This window comes from Episyrphus balteatus, chromosome 3, assembly GCF_945859705.1.
Source record: "Episyrphus balteatus chromosome 3, idEpiBalt1.1, whole genome shotgun sequence".
Classification (NCBI taxonomy): Eukaryota; Metazoa; Arthropoda; class Insecta; order Diptera; family Syrphidae; genus Episyrphus; species Episyrphus balteatus.
The window spans coordinates 99,042,468-99,068,177 of NC_079136.1; the positions used below are offsets into that span (position 1 = coordinate 99,042,468).

The window sequence follows — 25,710 nt, forward strand, 5'->3', positions numbered from 1 at the left end:
TAAATTTTTTCCTTTGTATTAACTATCAGCTCTACCATTCTACCAAATTTCAAGATTCTACGATAATCAGAAGTGCTCTATAATATTTGATGAAAATTCAGCGAAAATGGGCGGATATGCCACGCTCCCTGAATTGAAATTCTCAAATTTTCGATTTTTTCCTTTGTATACACCACAAGACCTATCACCGTGTAAAATTTCAAGTTTCTACGATAGCGGTAAGTTCTCCATAATTTTGATGATCTGTCAGTGAGTCAATGAGTCAGTTACGGGTTTTTGCGATTGAAGACCTAAATCTCAGAAACTACTCATCGTAAGAAGCTGAAATTTTGTGAGAAACAAATTTAGCGAGTTTGAAATTTCTAGCATCTTTGGTGTGGAAGTTAGAGGGGGGTCGAAAATGGCTTGAGTTGTTTCCTGTAAATAAGTTGCCAAAGTTGCTAGAGAACTTGGCTGGGCACTACCGTGCCCCTTGATTTCAAATCCAATGTTTTTTGCTTATGCTATCTGAAATTCGAAATGAGATAATTTGAGTTATTATCTCATTTTTGGGCTCTAGTGAAAACAAAACAGGCTATTAAAGCCTAGTACGCTGCTGATGCGAAACGAAATTTTCCATACAAAATTTCGTTAACGAAATCTTGAACAAATTAATTTGATTTTTTTTTATGCTTTAAAACTTATTTTTTTTATGTTTTTTCTTGAATTTTTTTATTTGTATGTTTATTATTTTTACTTTGCTATAATACCCGATGGTGTTTTTTTTATAACATGTTCGTTGTTGACTTTGGAGACTTCAAAATTTTTCGTTTCGTTTCAGCAGCGTACTAGGCTTTAAACCTAGTACGCTGCTGATGCGAAACGAAAAATGTTCAAGTCTCCAAAGTCGACAACGAAAATGCTAACGAAAAAATATCATCGACTGTATTCTGTAAAAGTCAAAATAAAAAAATTCAAAATTAATTTAAAATCAAGAAAAATAAACAGAAAATCAACAGAAATCAACAGCGTACTAGGCTTTAACAAACAAAAACATAAAAAAAATTTCCTCACTCGATACCAACCCTGTCATATATACCGCATTAAATTTTTCACCACCCACCTCAAAAATCACTGCTACCAACTATAAGATATAAAAAAAAAACGAAAATCTACCATAAAATTCTTGACGTTTTCATCTGTCAGTCTGAAACAAAAAAAAATATAGTCGCAGCGAAAAGAGAATTTTCTTTTTTTTTGTTCACAAATTAATCAAAATGTTTCCAAATTTATTTTTTATTTAAAATCTATCCATAATCATAATCGATAAGTAAATTTTATTTACTTCAAAATTATCCGTAAACATATGAAATAATCATCAAACGGTGTGAAAAGTTTTCGGCAGAAAAAAAAAGAAATTCATAAACCAGCCCGAAGGACGGACGGAATTTACAAAAAAACGCAACAATCAATCGCATACACAAAATATATCTCACACAATTTTTTTTTCTTTTATAACTTTAACAAACAAAAAAAAAAGAAAATCGGATGAGTCCTGCTTCATTGTTGTCGGAGTGGAGGAGTGAAAAATATGCACAAACCGTCGCACATAGAAACACAAAAACGCAACATTAGTGTTTTCAAAGGGAATCTTAAATCATTTTTGTTATTTAATTGAATAAGTGAGACTCCTCACGACAAAGTGCTTGATTTGGATTAATAAAGATTAAGTGGACAAATATCAAGGATTACTCAAAAGCAAAAGAGACATGGGCGGCTGCATTGGACTTCACAGCACGGACAACGAAACGGTCAGCGTGTCCTCGGCCAGTGTGTCTCGGCCTCCGACAGGTGAGTTACACAAAAACCATTCATAATTATTCCATATTTGGTTATTACATGGATGGGCTATAGCCTCACCACCTGGGGCGGTGTTTTTAATTTTTCCAATAAAACAGCGATTAATAGCAGCGCAGTCATAACCTTGAGGGGAGTTGAAGTTTTTTTCATTCCAACACGATTATTAGAACCTTTTTGAAGTCGGAGCAAGTGTTTGTTGTGGTTGCTTGAGGTTTTTGTTTATCTATTCCAATTTCCAATCGACAAATCGGTTGTTTTTTTCAGTCTTTTTATCGCAGCTGATAGAGAAAACTGAAATAAGGTGTGATGTCATGTAATTTATTTTATTGGTTTGTCAACTAATTATATCGTGTCGCTGGACAGATTTTTTGTTTTGGTTTGAACTGCTTTTCAATGAAAATGAAAATAATAAAATAAAACTAATTGAGTTTTTGAAATCGCTAATCGTTGGGTTACTTTTAACTTTTTTTCACGAACACATTTTTAATTTGTAAAAACTGATCAAGAAGATAGTTTACTTACTCAAGAAATGAACATGATAACTTTATCGATGGCTTTGATAATTTCTATTCCATTTAAAGTTGATATCACCGCAAGGCCATTTATTGCTTCTATTAATTTTGAAAGAAATAAGTTCTGATTGCACCAACAAGGTAGAAAACTCTCGCCAAAGATATTGTTTTTTTTTTTTTCTTAAAAGAACGGATTTAATTACATGATAAGGTTTTTTTCATGTTAAAGATGTATACTATTTTTCAACAAAAGGTTATTGTTTTTTAACTTAAGCTGAAGTTTATTGAATGTAGTAATTTAAGGGTGATTTTGTTCACTAAAAGTTGAACATAACTTGAGGATTTTTATCTTCAACTTCTGAATTTGATTTTGTTCACGCAATGTTGTCCTTTTCAACTTTCAATTTTAAGAAAACTAACACATGGTCAATTTAGAAAAATCTGTTATTGTCATTGCAAAATTATTAAGACTTAGATCCTAGCTCTAAAGGAATATCTCAACTATAATAACAGATTTTTGCAACGGTGATTAATTTTTGTATTGACTTTTTTAAGTAAGAAAAAGTGAAAATAGTAAACATTTTCTATTTGAGATTAAAGCAAAGACTTATAGAATTTATAAAAAAATATTAAGAGTAAAAAAAAAGGTTTTTTTTATGAAGAGAAAATGTACACTTAGGAGCAAAAGAAATGGAATCAAACTGCGTTCTGTAAAAACGATAACTGTTCAGGATGTAATTGACATATGTACATGAAAGTTATTTGAACAAAACAAAAGCTTTAAGCAAATGAACTTAAAAATCTGTTCACTTTATAAAGATCCAATCAAAATAAATGAAAAATGTAAGGAAAAAAGACTGACATTGAAACAAAGTGTACCTCTTCTAGAAAATTTTACATTAAAAAAATAAAAAGCAATTTATTGACAAATAACGCTAATACTATCGTATGCATTTTATGGTTTTGCCAACAATTCAAAGTAAAAAATTAAAGACCATGAAACTGAAGAAAAAATATTTTATCCATTGCAATTTTTGTTTTTAATATAAGAATTTATTTGATTCCGTTTTTTTGCTCCTAAGTGTATTTTTTTTTAAAGCTGAATTTGTATTTTAGAGGAATCTAGACGTATAATACTCTATTTCAAATGTATTTTTTTTGTTTGATAACGTCTTATAAATCGATGATTTGAAGCTGCATACTCCCAAAAGCATAACTCATCCTCCCATTCCAATTCCCGTAGGCACTGATTTACAGTATTATAAGCACTAGATGGTATTACTTTTTAATTCCTTTGACATTTCTTTTTCAGAAGTAAATTTTCATAATTCAACGCCGCAAAAGAACCATAATTTCAATAAAATCAAAATTGTGAAAATCAGTAAAAACCTACAATTTTAGATCAAAGCCAAGATTTTATAAAAATGTCGGAATTAAAAAAAACGTATAATTTTTGAGCATCAAAAAAATTGCACTGAATTTTTATTTAAGGCGTAATAACACTTTTAGATACGAAATTGTTTCACCATTTTCATCAGCGTATAATACAAAGGAGAAACATTATTTTCTTTTAGAGTTTGTTTAGTTTGTTTAAGTATATCAATAGGTTACAGAATAGGCTAATGTGAAAATTTTAATGATGTGAAATTTTGTAAATGGTGGCGTAGTTCAAGATGATCGCAAAATCCTGTACTCCCATCGGGCGATCAACTAACTCCTACAGTTTTTAACAGATTGGGTTGAAACTAAACAAACTAAATCAACTTCCAAAGAAAATAATGTTTCTCTTTTGTTTTATACGCTGATGAAAATGACACTCGATTCCTTGCTTACAAAGTTTTATTACCCCTTAAGAGAATTCCAGAAGTATGGACACGAGTTAAAGTTTTTTTTTGTTGCTGAATCTTAAAACAGCTTAAATAAAAATGTCAGAGTCCTAATTTCATATGAATAACCTAGGGAGTCATGCCGTAATTATCAAAAGGATATTTAATCAAAAACGTGATCGTCTTTGATTTGCTCTCCCGAACCCAATCGAATAAATAATTAAAAACATATGCCCATATTCGAAGAACCAAGTTTTTACATTATATTTTAACATAAAAAAAAACTCATTCGCAAAGCTACTTTATCTCTGGTTCCAGCAACGCCCGTCTCCAATAACACTGCTTTTGTTAGTTCTGTTAAGAAACTAAACCTTGGGAAGCAGTTCGCTTCTAGTTATACAATGCCATAACTTCTTCAGAACTTGAATGCGTAAATGGCTTCATAGGACGAATATTTTTTCGCAATCGTACAGTGGCAAGAGTTTTAAAACATATTGCTTTTAAATTTTTTCCTTTTCTACTCATCTCTACCCAAGTGTATGAAAAATGCCGTTTTTTGAGCTCGTCCCTTTTTTCAAAGGTCATGCAGATTAATTACACTGATCAACAAATTTGTTTCTACAAGAACCAAAATTATACCTTTCTGAAAGTTTTAGGGGTGCGGATTCCGAATTCAGAAATATTTTATTGGCCTCCGTTTTTGAAATATTAAAATGCAAAAAAACGTTATTTTTAATGTTTTTGAGGTTATGCTTTGAAGTGTGCTAATTTAAGATATCACGCACAAGAAAAAAGATATCGGAAATATTTAAACAGTTTTTCGAAGAAGAAAAACTGTTTTTACATGCTTACTTAAGTTGGCGCTCTGAGTCCAAGATAGATCTTGGCATCAGCGGATAAGTTTCTCCTGTCAGCTCGGTCCCTAGCTAGCTGACTCCAGTTAAGCCCACCAAGTGAGTTGAAGTTACTCTTCAATTGAAGGCGCCATCTAAGATGAGGTCTTCCACGTTGCTGGCTGGTACTTCGGTGTTCATACGCATCACTCTGAATAGCTGAATTTTCACATTTCTGACCATGTTGATGTAGCTGTAAAGCCCGTGTAGTTCGTGGTTTTATCTGCTTCTCAACTCTCCGCCAATGCACACTGGAGCGAACATCGAAGGCTTACGCCTCCATGATGATAAGAATGTCGTGACACAAGAGCTTACGGTGACTACTACTATGAAGCTTAGAGCTATGCGATCGCAAAACTTGTTTGCAGAAGCTTTATTCATAGCGGCGTGTGAAGTGTAGCCAAATGCCCTGCTCGCGTGCTGGTACTGACTTAGTGAGATACCAAATTTTATCAATAAATTGTTTGGAACGTGGTTTAGGTCCCATAGGTTTATTTTATGCATTAGTATACTTTCCAAACCCAAATATTGCGGACCTCTCAAATTACTTCCTATTTTTGTATTAATTTTTTTTGTTGAGTTGTCGATAAGAGTTGATACAATTCACTTCAAAAATGCAGGAATATGCTAAATTTGAAATTTTATTTATCGCTTATGGCATGAGCGAGATCGAATCGTCCATTAGATATCAACGTTTCGTCAGTCTTCCAAATCACTTAATGGCTCTATCGTATTCTAGCCTTCGTAGGTCAATAACTTAAGATTGTGGCAGTTTTATTTTTTAAAATATAAAAATATTGTATCCATTTTCTCAATGAAAAACATTTATTATTAATTTATTAGTTTTTAAGCTAACAATGGCTAACAAGAACGACATGTTAAAAACATAAAAAAAACAAAATTATCTAAGCGAAATAATTGCGTTATAAGTGATTGTAAAAGAGAACTCATTTAAACAAAAACTTATTAAGGAAGAAAAATGACTGGAATAAAAATTCTTAGGTTTACACAAAATGTTCGCAACAAAATATACTGACCAAACCTTATATACAAAAATATAAAAATCCTCACCATGCCAGAGCCAAACGTTAAAGAAATTGCTTCTTTACAGGCATACAAATAATAAATCACCCTAAAAGTGGTTGTTTCTATTTGTAAATCTTACGTTCATTACTACAGGAGCTCATTGATTTCGCTTGCAAAATTAAGGCGACACGTGGCGCCTTGCTGCCCTACAGAATCTTTACAGTTGAAATTAGTTAATTTTGAGTTGAGTTAAGTATTTTGTTGGAATCATAAAAATTTAAATATCTGCACGAAAAGTTAATCGACTTTAAATCTCAGTTTTGACATTCTAGATTTAAATTTCTTGTCTAAATAGAGTTTTTCTTATTAGAATAGATTAAATCCGAAATAAACAAAATATTTCAGTAAGTAGGAGAGACGACAGAGGTTCAAGGAAAATGCAATCCAAATGGGCATACTTCAATTTTTTTTATTGAGAAGTATTATTTAATTAAATTAAGACAGCTCGTTTTCTTTTAACAGGAATAAAATCATGTAAAATAATCCTAAGCATACAAATTTATGAATTATATTTTTAAAATATTTTACTCCTTTTTCTGTGTGTCTTTGTAAAATTTAATGGAACATGAATCGATTAATAAAACACTTTCTAGCTCTTACTAGAAGAGTTGCGTCGCCTATTTTATTTTAATTTTATATTTGCTCCTGCACTTATAAAAAGTTAAACTCTAGGAACACAAAATAAAACTTTAAACTAATAAATTTTTTGTTAGGCAGAACCGACTACGTCCAGGAAAAATACTCACGTAAAAGGAGAACTGTTGTAGTTTTAAGTTGTAGCATTTAACTTGACGTAATAGGTATTTCATGTTTTTTTTTTTTTTGTTTCCCATTTTCAATCTATGCATACCTTAAAAAATTGTGTTACATTTTTGTTTGCTTACGACTTTTGTCCTTGAAGCTGTATTTTCTCTTTTTTTCAAAAGAATGTTTTTTTTGTCTATATAATGAAATTTTATTAGTTACTGTAAAGAGTTTGGATAAATTCTTTGTTTGTGAAATAAGACTGCAATCTTCCTATTGTGACAAACCAATGATACTGTTTATATCCATAAACGTATTTTCTCAAGTTTTATTTATTTGAAACATATTGTTTAAGAATCAAAAACAAAATATAAATCCCTGGCGTTAAGAATGCCTATTGGAAAAGTTTAATTTGTTTAAAAACGACTTCTTCATGGTCACATTTTATTTGCGATAAAGGTTTTATCTATCTCGAGCTACGGTCCCAACCACTAAAACAATTTTATTCAAACTGGGAATGGAAGAGTTTAAAGTGTTTAAAGACCAAGCGTGGAATTATTTTTAAGACCAAATTTAACGGTAGGTACCTGCCAATATGAAAACGCTTATTTGTCAAGGATTTTGATTAAAAAATGTATGTGCTGCAGTAATAGAAAATCTGTCTCCCATATACAATGTTTGACGTATTGCAATTATATATCTCGGAAACGGATTTAACGATTTTGATAAAATTTGGCCTACAAACTAGCAAAGTGATTTTAACTTGTTAAAAAATAACTTAAAAAAAAATAAAAACATTTTTCACAATTTTTTTCTGAAAACTTACTTTTTGCTTTAATTTCCAATGGTTAGCTAACATATTGAGCTTTGAGCTAGAAGAGCAAGTTCGTGCGACCCAGTCGTGCATTTAATTTTTAAATGTTTGAAAATTTTCATAAACGGTTCAATTTACGAGTAAGTCGATAAATTAGAAAATCTGTTCTAGATTAGAATTTATCAAGTGGTATCGGTGAACGGTGATTCGATGTGTACTGCATTTGCCTTTTAATCGCTAGATAGCTTATCCAAATCCTAGGTCGAGTATGGAATTTTTTTCAATTGAATATAAAACGACATAACACTATAGCTATAACTCCTTTTTCTAAATTTGGTTATCAGGTTGTCACAAGTTGTTGTTTCATTAAAAAAAACCTTCAATGTAATACTTATTTGACTTTCATCAGGTAAAACAAGTGCTACACATAAAAAAAACTTTATATGGTAAAAAAGCTAAATAAATAATAAGCACTCTTCTTTTAAAAAAGGATTCAGCTTATTATGTAGACTAAATGTCTCCCGGACCACAGGTACGATGTGGGTAATTTGTGGGTCATATGTGAATTTTTGATAATTCAATGGATGAAAAGGATTCCTCATCGTTCTTCTTTTCAATATATGTTTATACCTATGATAAAAATGACTACAAAATTTTGCTTTTGTATAGCTTACCACAACAATGTCACACTAAAATTGTTATTAAAAATTTAAAAGTGTAATTAATTCAAATTGTATTAACGAAGTCCCCCATTAAATTTGAGAATGTTTTTCACAACGTAACTCTTTGCAGTGGTCAGGGTATGTTTACCTTGGAATTTTTGTTCGTTAATTTAAAACCCATTAATAAGGACACATATTTTATTCATGAGTTAGAAAGTTATAAATTTCTGAATTGTAGAACTAATTCTATTGTTTAATTTTTTTTTTTCATAACACTCAATAGAAATCTTTCAAGGATGTGTTTTTTCTATGGTTTCAGAAACTGTGCCAGAAACAGAATTATAAAAAAATACTTTTTCATTCATGCAATTTAATACTCTCTATTGTTAATCTCATTCCTAGGTGCTCCTCTTTCATACGTCGTCAGCAAAAGGAATAAATTAGTTAAAACTTGTTGACGTGCTTAAGGAATTAAAATTTAATAAAGTTTTAAAACACATTGCATTTGCTTGCAGAATATACATATAATGGCTTGTGTACATCCTTTCTTTGTGAAAATTGAATTTTATAATGACTTTTTCTAGAAAAATGTCAATTAATAAATAGTTTATCGTCATTGAAGGTACTTTAACACGCTTTGCGTGACTTAAAAAGAAAAAAAGTATAGTTTTTGCTGGGGACATGTGCAAAATGTCACAGTGTGTGTAAATATCGTTGCTGCTGAGCATCAAATAACTATGGTCAAACGCTTTAACAGCCACAATGATATGGTTTTTGAATTTGTAGGTAGTTTGGTTCTTTCTTGTTGTCTGAATTCGAATTCGTCAATCTTCAATGGACTTTTTTTTTATTTTCAATCAAGTCCCACCTTCAATCACTGTTAAGTTCTGCGATACAGAGATAACGAATTTTTGAAGAGCGATGATGATCCGTATAATAATTAAGTAGATTAACGGGTTTTTTCAATATACAGCGTGTTCCACAGTCATTGCCACAGCTGAAAAGAATGGGTTACTGACATTATCCAGGTCGAAAAACATATGAGGTAATTTTTTTCGTTTTCGCTTCGTTCTCGAGCTATAATGGTTTTATGTTTTTGGGTGACGTTTTCATTAAATACAAACAAAACTTTGATTCTAAAAATATTAGTTTTAAACTTGTTACACTTATTTGAGTTTCATAAAATGAAATCAAATTAAAAAAGGGAAGAAAACATATTAAGAAAAATTGAAACCTTTAATACAAAGTTCTGGGAAAACCGTTAGGCAAAAAGAAAAGAGTTTTGAAAAAAAAAAAACTAACGGCCAATTTCTTCACATGAGTCCTAAGTCAGCCTAGTACCCGACCTAGCTAGACCAGGTCCTAGCACTAGTACTCGGTCCTAACGAAAAGTTAGTACCTGAGCATTTCTTCACATTTATAGGACCTGATCTAAGTTCACAACGCAGTCCTAAGAATTAATTCGTATAAAACTGGTCTAACTGTCATTTTGACAATATTTTGATGTTTTAAATATATTATTTTGATAATTCAGCAAATTAAACAAAACAAAATAGACAAAAAGCGTTTAAATTTAGTGAAATCACCATTTAGAAAATAATTTAAAAACATTATAATGACGCTTAAGAAGACCTAACAAGAAAAAATGAAAATAAAAAAAAAAATAAAATTCAAGTTCTATCAAGAAGTGTCAAAATTAAAAATGGGATGTCATGATCTGTTAACTACGAGGGTCGCCTGCCGGAAGAAGAATCATATTAAGTTAGCCAATAAAAAGATAGTTTGCGTATAAGACGTTTGTACTTACAAAAATAATTTCAATAAAAATAACAGTTTTTAAAAGTGCAGTCTTTTTTTGTGTAATTATGTCTGATAGAAGTAATCGGTGAGAGTCGCGTTATTAACTATAACTTGAAGAAGTAAAAGGCGCCGACTTTTTATTAAAAACGTCTTCCCACAACTTTTTTTAATTGTTGGACAGATGTCGTTTTCCAATTGTGCATCAAAAATTAAATCCATTTTCTTCAAACAAAAATTACAAAATGCACAATTTCGACAAAAAAAATAAAATGCCAAAATCAGAATAAAAATCCGGAAAAAGAAAAAAGTGAATTTAAAAGGACATCAAATCTCAAAACTGCTAATTAAATTTTCGAATGAATGCAAAAAATCCAACCAAATCAAGTTTTATCGTCGCTAGACTGTCGAATTTTAGGTTCTAACTTTTAGGACGTCCTAAGCAAAAATCGGTAGCAATTTGACAGTACTAGGGCTTAGAACTTGTGTGAAGAAATCACTTGGTACCGATTTGAGTACTAACGATTGGTATAATAACCAGGTACTACCTAATTTTGAGGACCTAGCTAGGACCAAGTCCTAACTAGTACTCGGTCCTAAATTGACAGTTCTAGGGCTTAGAACTTGAGTGAAGAAATGAGTTGATACCGATTTGAGTACTAACTTTAGGACTAGGACCGGTACTAGCGCTAGGACTCTGTGAAGAAATCAGCCGTAATACATTTTTGGAAATTATGTAGAATTGCCTGAGAAACCCATAATTTTCGTCTATGGCGGTATTTGTACATTGCCATCCTTGAGTCCAACTGCCCTCCGAACTACCTCCTCGGATAAAGTTTGTAGAAAAATCAAACGATTTGAAGTGATCTAAAATATTATACACCGACTTAGTATGCTATTCTGCGTATTAACTGCAAGAGACTTGATTATAGGCTTTGAGTTGATGTTTTCATATTCTCCTCTCTGTGCAGCAAATGATGCTTGCAATATCGAATTATAAGTCTAAAAAAATGTGCTTAACTACTTTCCAATAGAGATCAACACTAAAGACTATGTGGAAAACATTTACGCTTGAAAGTTTTTTTGCAGGTGTCAAATTGATGGGAATCCATTTTCAATAACACTGGGCAACAAGATTTTTGTTTTATTAAATTTTCTATCAGCTCGCTTTTTCGAAACATTACCTTTACAAAATCTCAATAATCGATTTTTTGCTATGTACTTTTTAAGCATTTCTCCAGCTTTGGTTTTGTTTCAAGAATTCGAATCCGAAATCAGAATTCATCTTTCATTTCAAGTTATTGAGATATTCCTGTTATAAGATCTCAATAATTGATTTCTCTAGTACTTGTATCACCCAAACAAGAGCTGCTAGAAAAAACCGATTACTAAAATACAGATAGAAACTTCATTAAACATACAAAATATGCAATTTTGTTTGCCAGTGTAATGAATTAAAAATCAGCTTGATGTTAATTGTGTCCAGGGAGAATGTCTCTTTTTGACTTACTATTAAGTATGACCGTTTAGAATTGGTCTATACAATGGACTCTGTCGCCATATGTTCTGGGTTAAAATCCAGCCATTACTTAATTAAGGTGGCGCCCACTGTTAAGGGTGGATCTTAAGCAACATGTCCTTCCAGCCGGTCTCTAGCTAGCTGTCTATAGTTGACTTCACCATGTAGGTTGAAGTTGTGCTCCACTTAAGTCCATTACCTTTTTCTTTTGTCACGTTGCTCATCGGGCTGAATTCAAAAACTCAAAAACTCATAAGCTCCACAGATCTCAGCCATCTTTGTTGCTTTATTTTCTGACTACGTCTTGCTCAGTTTTCCAACAGCAGTTGGCAATAGTGATTCTTCATGTCATCTCTGCACTAATGTCCCTGTGCAATCATAAAAAACTGCATAGCACGTTATCCTTTCGGACTCGGCAAAATATTGTAGGTCCCCTCCATTTTTTTAATTAATTACACGCACACAGGTATGGATCGAGAATTGTGTTGCGTGCCAGGAAGCCTTGGTTTCTCGTAAGATTTCCCGCCAGAAATCTATTTAGTTTTTTTTTTTTACGTCAACAACAGCTGTGGCAATGTTCATACTGCCAAATAAAAAAGGGAACGATGAAGTTTGATTAATGAAGAGAAATTATGATTCTTTTCCTTTAAGTTCACATCTCTTCTGAAAGCCATTTAAAAATGACATATCTTGATGTAATGAGCCACTTCATTTGATTTGCTGAATTCCTCTGTTTCTTTGCCAGGTTTGCCTGTTGATTTGTCGATACGTCGCATGTTTTTTTGGTTTCGCTTTTAACTTTTCGGGTTCGTTCTGGTTCGTCCGTTAACTAACCAAGTTTGTTTTGAGTTGTTCATCCAGAAGCATCGACACCCAACACCAGCTAAAACAAACTGGTATGACATATTTAAAAAAAGCAACGATTTAATGCTAGCAGTTCCTCAATACCAGGCCTCAGAATGTATCAAACAAATAAACTCCTTGTATCTAAGCAGTTCAAAATTTTGGATGATACTTACATATAACGAACAATAAAATGTCAGACAATGACTTTTTCAAAAAAATGTGCTGCTAGTTTGTATGAATATAAAATATCCCAACACACATTACAGCGTGTTCAGAGCTTTAAAGACCTAGCGGTTAATTTTAGTTATAATCTTGATTTTTCCGACCATATCAACGTCATCGTGAATAAGGCCTTCTCTATGCTAGGTTTTGTGAAGCGTTGGTCAAAAGAATTTCAAGATCCTTATGTGACTCTTTCCCTCTACAATTGTTTAGTACGCCCCCACCTTGAGTACGCATCGCAAGTCTGGACTCCTTTTTACGAGACCCATAATGTAAGACTGGAATCAGTACAACGTAATTTCATTCGTTTCGCCTTAAAAGGACTGCCATGGTCAGATCCTTATAATCTTCCTCCTTATGAATATCGGATTAATCTCCTTCAGATTCAAACTTTGGCTCAAAGGAGGGTTAACAATGACATAATCTTCATTCACCAGTTAATCACAGGCGTAATTGATGCACCAAATTTACTTAATTCTGTTGGTTTTAACTATCGAGGGGGTGCTTATAGCCTCCGATGCTTGGATTTAATGAATATTCCACCACACCGAACAAATTATGGCTTGCATGTAAACTTTTAAATTTAAATTCAAACCTTTTTGATTTAAACTTTAATAAAAATAGATTAAAAACTGTCTTAAAAACCAGTGTACCACGCTCATAAATGTTTGTGTTTATTTTTATGTCTTTTTTGTTGCTCAAGTAATTATTTTGTTTGTATTTCTTTAATGTTTGTTTCACTTAATATTGAATTCAATGTTTTTTTCTTAGTGTAAGTTTTTTGTATTTATTATTTGCTTACTAACTACTAACACTGCACTAAGTGATGAGCCAGATAACACAGTTTTGTGTTGGCAAATGGTCGCAAGACGGAGCTTGCTATAAGCGCTCTTCGGCTATGAACTGATAGTGTAAAAAAAAAAAAAAAAAACATGCTTCAAAAACCATGAATAAACCAGCGGGTTAAACCTGGGTATTAGATCGAACATACATAACAACTAAAGACAAAGGTCCTTAGCTTTTAAATACTAATTTATTAATTCCTCAGGCATTTAATCCCAAAAGTTTTAAACCACCTACAACTCTACAGTACTGCATTCTTAAATCATTAAAATCTTGTATTTAATTTTCCTGAAACTTACACCTTCTATTTCACATCCTTTCGAAGTTTCTACTCATTGTTATTTTTACCCCTAAAGACACCTCAGTGTGCACTTGGCATAAAGTTCTTCCTTTCAAGTTCTTTTAAGTTTGCATAAATTCAGTTATCTGAACATATTTAATCAGTATATTTAAGCTAGCCACATTTAATTTGCATAACTTATGACAACCCACCAACCCACTTTCAATTTGAGTTTATTAAGAATTTTTTATTTTGTTTGCTTCATTACAGGACCAAATGTAGGTCCATCACGTAAGAATCATCCCCTGTGCCATGAAACGATACGTTGGCGCTCCGATGTGCCTTTAACCGAAGGTCAACTGCGTTCGAAACGTGATGAATTCTGGGACACAGCGCCGGCCTTCGATGGTCGTAAAGAAATCTGGGACGCTCTAAGAGCGGCGACAACAGCAGCCGAAGCGTTAGATTTTCAATTAGCTCAAGCTATTCTCGATGGAGCAAATGTTTCTGTCCCGAATGGGTAAGTAAATAAACAATATAATCTATACGAGTACCTACATACATACACTTAATTTATGAATTTTCGTTTAAGTCAGTTAAAGCAAAAAAAAAAAAAACCAATCGATATAAAAAAATAATCTCTATCCTCGTATAGTAGTGAAAGTGGGAGAGACCCTCACTCTCCATCGTCAATCATGAAAACGATAATAATAATAAAAATAATAGAATTCTATCGTCGTCGTTTAATCCATGCCATCAAGACTTTTAGCCCATCCTATTTTGAGCAACTGCCGAACATTATCACATCATCAATTAATCATTTCCTATGGAAACGTCATAAGCGAAAGCATTAAAATTGTTGGGACTAGGTCATACAATAACAAAAACAAAACAAAAATCAATAAAAATGTTCTTTTTTGTCCTGACATGGAAAAGGAAGAGGAGTTGCAAAAAGGAGGTTCTTCTTTTGAGGGTAACAGGTGGCCGACAGAATAATCTTAAATCCAACAAGTTGTATGCGGTGATGGCGACGTCTGTTTGAACAACTACAATATTCCAATAGGAAGCTATGTGTCGATGAGAAACGTTTTAGATGATTGCTTCCAGTTCAGACTGAATATAGATAATAGGAGGGAACTTTTTTCAAAATTGTCAAAAAAAAAAAAACGAAAACAAAAAATAAGACTGTTTGTGCGATTCCAATTTAGCAAATGGACAGGAAATTTTAAATTTGCACCTGGAACTCAATCGAATTGCCTCTTTTTTTTTCGTTCAAATGAAAATGGTCTTAGTTAATGTGCAACACTTTATACCATAGCTTGCCAGCCACAGATGGTGTGTGCGAGCATAGAATGCATATCAATTGAAAATCGCTGAAGCACACCAGAGTGGAGGACTATAAACTTTGGTGAATTGAGTTGTTTTTGAAGTTGTTGCAAAAATACCCCACCCCTGATACACCGCATCGCACCACCACCGCCCAGCAACTTAAACTTTTCGTGCAGTTTTGGAAAGTTTTTCAATTTTGAATAGCAAAGGGATTCAAATTTATTCGTTCCAATGAAGTTTTGTCTGTAGATTTGATTTAGATAAGAGGATTAAAATATAGAATCCATTTAAATGGGACACACAATGGAGGTAATGGTTTTCCTTGAAAGATAATCTTAAGATAAATGAAACTTTAAAATTAATCTTGTGTTTCTGTAATTAATATTTGTAGAAAGGGTTGTCGACATTTCGAAGTGAAAGATAAGATTACCTTGATACAATCATAATAATTTTGAAGAGTTTTTTTCTTTTGTTAACATGCCATTTGTATTTGTTATAATTTTAATTTAGTAGAAAATGTAGATATAGTCTCTAGAATCAAATGTATGGTTTCAAATACTGCCCATAATCTCGTAAAGGCCATAACTACATTTTTCTTACTTCTGAGCTATAGAGCGAAACACCAAATTTTGCATATAAAATGAAATTAAAAGTACATTTTGAATTTTCTGACTTATTTGAAGACCTAGGCTAAAAAAATAAATGAGAATAGATCAGAGACAATGCCCTAACTCCAAATATGCAAAAAAATTAAAATCGAAAATTTTGAAATTAGGACCTTTACGAGATTATGGGCAGAATAGATGTCTGTGAGTCATAGGTATTATTTTATTATTCTTACCGTTCGAAAATACATTCATGAACTATTTTTTTAATATTTTAAGTTCCCTAGCATTTGTTTATAAAACAAATTTCATCCAAATCCATTTAATGAGACAGCAAACTTTATATTCATAACGGAAACCCAAAAGTTTCTTAGAGGTCTAGTTACTGAATTATCTGCATCCAAAATTTTTAGTCTTACTTTGTGATTCAGATATCTGGGGACCAAAGTCTCAAAACAAGTATTGGTTTTCAGATATGAGTTCACAGTGAACAGGATGTGCATACATATCTATTTTTTTTTTTTTAAGATTTTCCAAAAAAATCCTATGGGTACCCCTTGCCTTATAAAATACATTTGCAAAAAATTTCCACCAAATTCACCGAGTGAGACAGCAAAAGAAAGGTCTCTTTAAGATCTATTCATAACTGAAAACTGGTTGTTTAGTTATTTGCATTCAAATATTTTTTTTTTCTCTTGCATTAGGAGGCAGATATCTGCGGACCAAAGCCTAGCATCCGTTGGAGGCCCCGAGACACTGCCTCGGCTGCCCCAATGCTATGAACCCCTCTGAAAAGGTCGTTAGTTTTACCTTAAATTTTATAGTAAAAAATTTATTTTTCAAGTACACATTTATAAAATAATATTAAGTTTTTTCAAGCCCTCAATGAAATATGATGTATATAATAATGAAATGTATTTTTTCTTCTCTTTGCAGCTATCTCACAGAGTGCTATGATGAACTGGGTACGCAGTACAAAGTACCAATCTATTGTCTGTCATATCCTATTAACATAGTTAAAGAAGAAAACGGTCGAGATTCGCCGGCGGAATTTTCTGAACCAGTGGATGGTGGTACGGAGGTTATACTTAAACTACGCATCTCCTCCACAATGTCCGATGTTAAACTTTCAGTATACTCAAAAGACATGATTGGTCAATGTAAAAAGAAACTACAGGTAATTTTTTCTATCAAACATCAGTAGTTGCATTTGTATTGGGCGTACTTTTTTTTTGTCTAAGAAATAAAACAAAAAAAAATAATATTTTTATTAATAAATGCATGCATTTTCTCTAAAAAATAAAAACTAATTCCAAAATTTTATTTTTAAGGCTGTTGAAGGAATTGATGCATGCTGCCAGCGATGGTTCTATAGTGGCAAACTTCTCGGCGATAAAGTACCCCTCGAAGATTGTCACATACAAAATGGTTATGTGGTGCAGGTCATTGTTAATACCGAACACTATAACCATGATATGATAACGAGTGTACCTATTGCTAGCTAGCCAAAAACCCCACAACTTTTGTTAACGCACACTCAACACCAACAACAGCAAGAAAAAGAACAAGAACAAGAGCAAAAACTAACATCTACATTAGTGGAAGAAGAAGAAGAACAGCCGCAACTGAAAGCCTTACGCGCAATAAATTGGCAAAGTGTTGTTTCGCAATCCAACGCAATTCTTAGATAAAAAAACACAACGCCTACAAGCAACGCCCTTGTCTCTTAAGCTCTCTAAAATCCGACAACGAGACTTGACTTTGCATTGTTAACTTAAAAAAAAAAAAATTGAAAAAAAAACAAAAAATAAATAAAACATTAATATAATAATTAAAATAAAAAACATAAAAAACTGTATAACTGTTTATAAAGGCCCAGTGTAGCCACGAATCTACATAATATATATTACGTTAGGCTGTACTTCTTAATTATTTAACCAACCTTTATGAGTTGTTATCTAAGTACTTTTAAGTATTTTTTTTGCTAAGTGTTTTTTGCATCTTAAACCCCACGCCAGAAGTGAAAAAACAAAAACACTCAAAAAAACCACTCACCGTCAGTGTGTAGCATAAATTTGTTAAATATATATAATTGAAAAATATTAATAGTTTGTCATTAATTTTTGAGATTTGCATTCAATTGCAAAAAAAAAGCAATAAATAGATATGGTTAGCACAGAATTTTAGTTGTAAACAAAAATAAAAAAAAAAAAAACTGCTCAAGCGCTGGAGCGCATAATTTACTTATTATTTTTTTTTATTCTTATAAATAAAACAATAGAGACCCTAATGTAAAATAATTTTAATTATTTTAGATTTTTTGTTAACAGCAAATTAATATGAAGTGACCAGCAGCGATAACGAAATAAAATACAACGGCTGGAACGTTTTGTTATATTACATGTTTTGAAGTTTATTTGAAATAATTTTATTTACTACTAAAAGAAAAAAAAAATGAAGTTTGTTTTATTCTTTTTTTAATATTTTTTTTATTTATCTCAGCCTTTTTCATTCTCCAAACATTACTTCTTTTTTGTTAACTCGATATTCGAGATTGATTGTAAATGTAGAAAAATAATACGAAAAAAAAACAAAACAAAACAAAAATATAAGAGAACAAAAATTATATATACAAATGCGATTTATTTGAAAAGAAAACAACACAAAATATTAAAAAAAAACATAAAATTTTCTATATAAGAAAAAACTGCCTGTGTTTTTATTTATGCAGATTTTCTATGTTTATTTGATGTCAAAGCACAACTTAGACCTAATTAGATTCTTCTAGCCGATAACATTAGATAACCAAAGACCCAAAGGGAGCAGAGATACACAGATTATATTTATAAATATCGTCAACTGAAAATTGCAGGGTATGAAAAAAATATTAGTTTGAGATGCAAGGAAAACAAAGAACTTAGATGAAATTTTGTTATAACTTTATTATTATTACATTATGCCGACTTTTTGCCATATCATACCCCCATCAATTTGATTTTTAAGCTTATTTTTTTAAATAGATAGGTATATGAAGAATATGTTTATACTCTTTGTATATTTTTGGTTTGGATTTTTTAACTGCACACAATTACCTTATCGACAACATAAGCAAACTGCGTTAATAAAAAAAAAAGGAAATTGCTTTTGGATTTTCGAATAGTTCAAAATTCTATGATTTAAGTTACTTATTGAAAAATTTAAGGAATTTGTCCTTGACAGGGTCCTTTTATTGACAAATTTAGCGATATTTATAGTCTACATCGGACGATTTGAAAATTAGAGGGCCTGTCATTTATTAAAAACTCTAAAACTTCCCAAGAAATAATTGAAGTCTCCAGAATTGAACGTAGAGTCTTCTTTTAGTAATGATAGATTAGTCATAATGGTTTTGTTCTCCTTAGATCAAGTAAAAGCATAGAAAGTTTTGGCACTTAATTAAATTATGAAAGACAATGGCGCAAAATTTTAAACGATTAAGTACCTATATTGCTAAATCCATTTTAGTAATTTATATAGCTAAAAATCAGTCTGCTTTTGACTTAAAAAAAGGCTTTAGCATTTTACTAAAACGTTTAAAATTTTGCGCCAGTACTTTTGTAGGCCAAATCTATGAAAATGCACAAATGCTGTATTTTTTGAACAAATTGTAAATGAGATATCGTCGGCGGAAAGCAAAATTGGTCTAAATCCACTTTTTACCGAAAATGAGATAATAATGCAGTTTTACTAATTTGAGGAGGCTCTTCCCGAATTTTCAAAGCGTTTTTGCCAAAAAAAATTCTTCAGCATATAATATAATTTAATGTTTTTTTTTTTAATTTAAATTTTTATTCTTTCCGTCTAGTTTACAGAAATAGCAATTTAGTCTATCGGTTAATTGCAATGCAGGATTGCAACATTTCATTTATGTTGTACTCTAAGAAGTACAGGAATGAGTATAGATTTATTACAGAAGAATAAGAAGTATACTTCTTATTCTTAGGTTGTACTTTTTAATGTTCAATATTAACCATAGGTTGAGATTTCATTCTCTGTTTCCATAACAGAAATGGGAAATTTTATTGAGAGCTGTCTTCTGAACATAACTAGGTATACCTTTTTTTGAATTGTCAGTTCTATATTCGAAGTGAAATCTTATTCGGGTAGAACTCCTGATAGCTTTTAAAAATTGAAGTGAACAAAAATATTACGGGTGAACGATTATTCGGACGAAACTCCTGATAAGGTTGAATAACTTTAAAAATTAAAACCAATGACTGTATGAGTACAAAAGACACTTTCAGGGATAGCTCCCCATCCTTTTTATCCCTCTTATTATGTTTGCGCCGATAAGCAGGGCGTCGGAACTCGATTGTAGAAATCAATTTTCTGTTCTCACATTTTATGCGTTTTGTAAAGCTCTTAAATTTTGGCAAAGTTGTTCACCAAAGTGAAAACGATGGATTCTCATAAATCACATGAACTTTTATCTAATAAATTAAAATTTTATTTTATTTTTAACTTTTGTCATATTTTTTGGTCATTAAAAAAAAATCACTTTTTTTCAAATAAAAAAATCATGGTTTCTTATTTTAAAAGCTATTTTCTTATATATGACTCGTTCCGGTCATGAATTTTGTATTTACTTATTGTTGATACATTCAAACCCGATTAAGTGAAACGCTTGGGTTTATTTATTTTAAGCAGGTATTACAGTTCTGCTAGTTTATCAATGAAAAACATATGAATTTCGAAGAAATAACATGCAATATACATATTTGGGTTTTTCTATAGGTACATGCTTATTTTAAGAAGAAGAATATTTTTTAGTAAGGCATTTATGGTTTAAACAAAAAATAAATCGTAAAATAATTTTGGCCGCCTAAATCTTTCAAATCGACCTATGTGCGGAGTTAGCTAAAAGTTTTCTATTAAGCTTGGCGAACTCATGTTGGAACCTAGTTCTGTGGTGCACGAAAATGTGAAATCAGCAGGATGCGAGAAAAATATACACCATTTGAGGGGAACAAAATATTCATATATTAAAAAGATTCTCGAATAAATTCGAATTATTTAAAATTAAAAGTAAGTATACGCCACAGTGACCATACTATAATGGGTTACTTTAAAGCGAAAGCACTGACTTTCACAAATTCACTCAAACTCAATATACATACACTGTTGTAAATATAAACATCGTTTACGAGTCACCCAACCAATAGTAGAATTGTAGTGGACTCTGTGGAATCAACTTTGTAATTTGGTACTGTTGCTCCTAGACGCATTTTGTTAAAAAAAAGATTCATGCTGAAGATTATGAAGAAAAGTGGAAAAGTAGCTAACTTTTATTTAGGTTGGTGTTTCTAATATTCTAAAAGTTTAAGTGGTTTTCCTTTTCTTACAATAAAAGTGCCTGATTGAAATCGAAACGGTCGCGGATAGAAAAAAAACAAAATGAAATAATTTGATAAGATTATTTAATCAGTAGTTAGTTATACATATATCTTTTTGTTTTCGTTGGGGACAGGTTGAGCGTTAATACATGAGTTTTTTTTACGTGATAGTAATTGGAAATTCTAAAAAATTTCAAGACTCAGTTGTGAACGTTTTGTTTTTTAACTAGACCTTTTATAAAGTGATTATTATAGGTAGGGTAAATTTTTTTTGCTTATAGAATGATAATAAAAAAAAATTCTAGGCGTCTATTAAGGATTTTTTTTTGGGGCCCTGATTTTTGAAATTAATTTTTTAGGGGTTTTGAAAGCATTTTGCGAACAATTTCAAACTTATAGATTAGATTGATTTACCTTAAGGTAGGTGTACAAGAAATTGGATTGGAAAAACGACTGTGGACCAAATCTAGGGGTGATTGGAACAAATGCTGTTCGATGATATAATCAAGTATCCTTGGGTACTTAACCTAGGTCTTGCAGAGCTCACTAATGCCCGTCGTACACCTAGCGCTCAAAGCATTCAACGCAAATTTAAAACCTTAAATTCTAATTGATGGTGCTTTCAATTATATTCAAACAACGAGTTTTAGACAGCTGGAGATCGCTGCTAAACGAATTAATAAAAAATTATACGTATAGTGGCGTCGTTTTTTATAATTAATTGTTAAATTCGCGTCGAATGCGTTGAACGCTAGGTGTACGACGGGCATAACTCCGTACGTGTTGTAAAGCAGATTTTACTCTATGAAAATTTATGACTCTTCTCTAAAAGGACCGCGGGTGTAAAGACAGACTTCAGCATATCTCTCTCCAAATCTTCCCCACAAACATTTTATTCCATTCCTTGAATTTAAGATCACTCCTGTCTCATTTGAGAAAATAACCATGATACTGTTACATAAAGTAATAATTCGACTTTTCTGTAAAATAAATAGGATGTGAGTTTAATTTGAGCAGGAGTGTATAGATAGATGAAATTAATAAAAAGATAGATAATAAATAGGTAGGATTCTATTTGTACAAAATTATTTTTGTAGTCACATTTCTGGGGTAACGGTAAAAAGTTGGTCATTTTATTTGGTAGGTTTATACAAAAATGGACAAAGGTAAATTGAAGGAAAAGGGTTTACTTTTTTCTTGTGAAAACTAATTCGAAATTCATTCGAATGCATTCGAAAATTTTCAGCTCTTGGTATCATTATTATTATAATTATAAAATTTGAATAATTTATAATAATAATAATTCACAACAAATAATAATAATAATAATAATAATTTGTAAATCATTTTTTAATCTAAAGCACTCAATCTGTTTTCTAATGAATTATATTTATAATTTCTTAAATGAATTCTGTTTTGATTTTATTGATCAAATCAAATTAACTCTACGTAATGCAATCACTATCAATATCGGACCCTTATGATAGGCAAATGTGTGCGACAATGTTGCGTACTTTATTAATTATTTTATTTTATTTTATTTTTTCACTAAGCGCAGTAGGTAAATGACAAAAATTTAATTTTCTGCAATGCCGATGATTGCTTTTTAATTGATCCTTAATCGTTCCCTAATTGATTTGTACCGTTGCCAACAATCTTCACAGTTCACAAATGGCCATTTATTTCAGTTGTATATAAAGAGTTAAAAATCAATCAATCTCTCACAAATTACATTCATGATGCCACGTCCAGCTAATGGAATCCTTGCTGCACAAAAGTACTCTTTTTATCTCTTATTTGTCCTTAAATTTCCCGGAATGTCTGTTGAAACACCAAAAATGCTGAATTATTTGTGGGAATGCTTATCTTGGTTTTCGGTCTTTGTACCATTGCATATGTCATTTTGTTTTTTCAAAACCGTTTACGATGGTTTTGAGCTTGAGAGTATGGATACTTTGTCAAACATTGGAATTCAGGGAGTATGGTTGTTTTGTAGTTCCATTACAATGTTAAACTATAAGCTGAAGTCAAAAGATTTGAACGATATAATTGATACAATTGAAGATGAATTTTTATGGAGATCTGCTAAAGGTATAAGAAATCAAGACAGTATTTATATTTGAACATTATTGATATTACGTTTTTAATATTTTTTTAAGGAAAAACATACGTTGACATGGAAAAAATCCACCGCTGTGCAAAATTCGTATCAATGTTTTGGCAATTTTTTCCATCATTTACTGTTGTCGGATCACTGCTACGTCCTTTGTTTAACAAACCTATAGACCTTCCGATTCCCATTTGGTATCCAATTGACAAAAAAGTGTGCCTGAAATTTTCATGCAAAGAAAATTTAGCTTTAAAGTTGTATCTTACTTTCAGAACCCCTATCAATTCGCTTTGGCTTATTTTCTTCAAGCTTGGGCTCAAATAATTGTAGTTTGCAGTTTTGCTGTTGGAAGTTCGTTTTTCTATTCTTTTGGATTGTTGTGTAGTGGTCAATTTAATATTACAAGATGTGCGTTAAAAAATTTAATATTTACAAGTGGTGTTTATAAAAGGTAAGGATAACTTCGGTGAAGTGTGTATATCCGTAAATTACTTTTTCTTCAGGTTTTCAGAAACCCTTTCGGATAACTACGAACCTGATTCTGGTGAATATCATTTAGCAACAGAAAGAAGAGATATGAATTTTGCAAGAAAACGTTTTGAATCTTCTGAAAATTTTCTTTTGAAAGATATAGAAAATATTCAACCAGAAGCTTCTAAAGATCTTTGTGCAAAAGATATTAAAAAATTTCGAGCAGCCCTTAAAAAAGCGGTACAACACCATTATATTTTGATAAGACTTTGTGGAATGATGGAAAAATTTTTGAACTTTTTTGCACTTCTTCGAGTTTTGGAAGTAACTTTACAAATGTGTTTTATGGCATTTGTATACGTTAGAACTTCAGATGTAAGAAATAGTTTGAACAAGCAAATACTTAGAGTTAATTTTTTATATTTGTTAGTTTTTTGTATTACTTTTTGGAGTATTGGCAGCGGTAGACCTATTTTTGTTAACCTATCCAGCTGAATATATTAGCGAACAGAATAACTTGATAGGTTCTTCTTTAATGATGGGTCCTTGGTATTTGGTTTCCAAATATTTTCGAAATGATTTTTTGATCATAATAATGTTTTCTCAACAACCGATACAGTTTACTGCTGGGAAGATATTACCTTTGAATGCAGATCGTTTAAGACAGGTAAATGGGTTTTATTTTTTTAAACACGATTTATATTTCTTTATTTCAGGCAATCACAACAGCATTTTCTTACTACACCTTACTTTCGAGTTTTGATGAGGGTTAAAAATATTTTCAAATTGTATACGTACAAAAAATTTGATAGTCACAATTTCTATGAACTATGCATGTGTTTGAATTTTTAAGAAATAAAGATGTGTTATAATAAATTACACTGGTTAACAAAATTAAACTTTTTTTTTGTTGCCGAAACAAAAATATACTTTTGTGAAGGTTTTCGGTGTGCTGAACTCGAATCTGAAGTAAAAAAAAATTAATCAGCTCGCGTTTTTGAAATATTACCGTTAGAAAATGTTAGAAAATATAAGGAAAATTTTTTGAGCATATTTAGTAACGGTTTTCATAAGTACTATTTACCACCTTTTTAAATCTGTTTAAATCTTTCCGATATCTTTTTTACTTCCCGAGATATCCTAAGTTGTTTGGTATTTTTATAAATTTTATAACGTCATTATCTTCTTTATGATATATGAAGCCAAACCCACTTACTTCAGTTTGAGATATCTCGGGCAATATAAAAGATATTGAAAAGATTTAAACAGGTGTCGAAAGATGATATAGAAACCGTTACTAAATATGCTCAAACAATTTTCTTTATACAAAAGAATAAGGTCCGAAGAATTAAAAAAAAAAGTATTTTTGCATTTTCTAACGGTAATATCTCAAAAACGAGAGCTGATTAGTTGTTTCTGACTTCGGATTCGAGTTCAGCACACCAAAAACCTTCAGAAAAGTATATTTTTGTTTCGGCAACAAAACCCTTGTAAACCAGTGTTATACTTTACCTTTAACTTTATCTATGACGCGACGATTGTTCAACAGCGCATATTTTGGATGTGAATTCGTGACGTTGGAGAGAAATTCGGGCAGAATGTCCTGAGTTGTAACTGCTTCAAAGAGCATCTCACCACTATCCGCATCGAGGCTGAATTCGCCCTTCAAAAAAACCTACGACGTGGTAGCTTACTTTCTTAGATCAAATTTAATAGAGGAGTTGGTATTAAACAGCTCGGCAGTATCAGTTTGGAAAGGGTTTAATTTACTTCGTTCAGGTCGGGGCCAAGGATTGTTGGCTTTAATTCTTTAAATGGGATGGTGTCATCTGTTTGTGTTCTCCATCGCCACCTTCCTACAGCTAAACCTTTCCAAACATAAAACAATCAAGTGAATCTTTTATAGAAGATATATGTTTAAAATTTTTTCTTTACATTAT

General features: G+C 31.5%; 2 protein-coding genes across 2 annotated transcripts; both read left to right on the forward strand.

Moving 5' to 3' along the window:
• The first annotated feature begins 1,183 nt into the window (after positions 1-1,183).
• Positions 1,184-17,923, forward strand: LOC129914319 (ubiquitin domain-containing protein 1). Its single transcript, XM_055993509.1, has 4 exons — positions 1,184-1,830; positions 14,154-14,403; positions 16,754-16,994; positions 17,149-17,923. The coding sequence occupies exons 1-4, from the start codon at positions 1,749-1,751 to the stop codon at positions 17,320-17,322; spliced, it is 747 nt and encodes a 248-aa protein (XP_055849484.1). The 5' UTR covers positions 1,184-1,748; the 3' UTR covers positions 17,323-17,923.
• A 4,961-nt stretch (positions 17,924-22,884) lies between these two features.
• LOC129916496 (odorant receptor 83a) lies at positions 22,885-24,599 on the forward strand. Its single transcript, XM_055996486.1, has 6 exons — positions 22,885-23,280; positions 23,349-23,512; positions 23,572-23,750; positions 23,803-24,145; positions 24,201-24,437; positions 24,487-24,599. The coding sequence occupies exons 1-6, from the start codon at positions 22,926-22,928 to the stop codon at positions 24,541-24,543; spliced, it is 1,335 nt and encodes a 444-aa protein (XP_055852461.1). The 5' UTR covers positions 22,885-22,925; the 3' UTR covers positions 24,544-24,599.
• The last annotated feature ends 1,111 nt before the right edge of the window (positions 24,600-25,710 follow it).

Bases quoted from the DNA above. Each gene is read 5' to 3' on its own strand.
- LOC129916496 (XM_055996486.1), top strand. From the start codon at position 22,926: ATGATGCCACGTCCAGCTAATGGAATCCTTGCTGCACAAAAGTACTCT. The intron at 23,513-23,571 runs GTGTGCCTGAAA...TCTTACTTTCAG, and splicing joins GGTATCCAATTGACAAAAAA to AACCCCTATCAATTCGCTTT. The intron at 24,146-24,200 runs GTAAGAAATAGT...TATATTTGTTAG, and splicing joins TATACGTTAGAACTTCAGAT to TTTTTTGTATTACTTTTTGG.
- LOC129914319 (XM_055993509.1), top strand. From the start codon at position 1,749: ATGGGCGGCTGCATTGGACTTCACAGCACGGACAACGAAACGGTCAGC. The intron at 1,831-14,153 runs GTGAGTTACACA...GCTTCATTACAG, and splicing joins TGTGTCTCGGCCTCCGACAG to GACCAAATGTAGGTCCATCA. The intron at 14,404-16,753 runs GTAAGTAAATAA...TTCTCTTTGCAG, and splicing joins AATGTTTCTGTCCCGAATGG to CTATCTCACAGAGTGCTATG.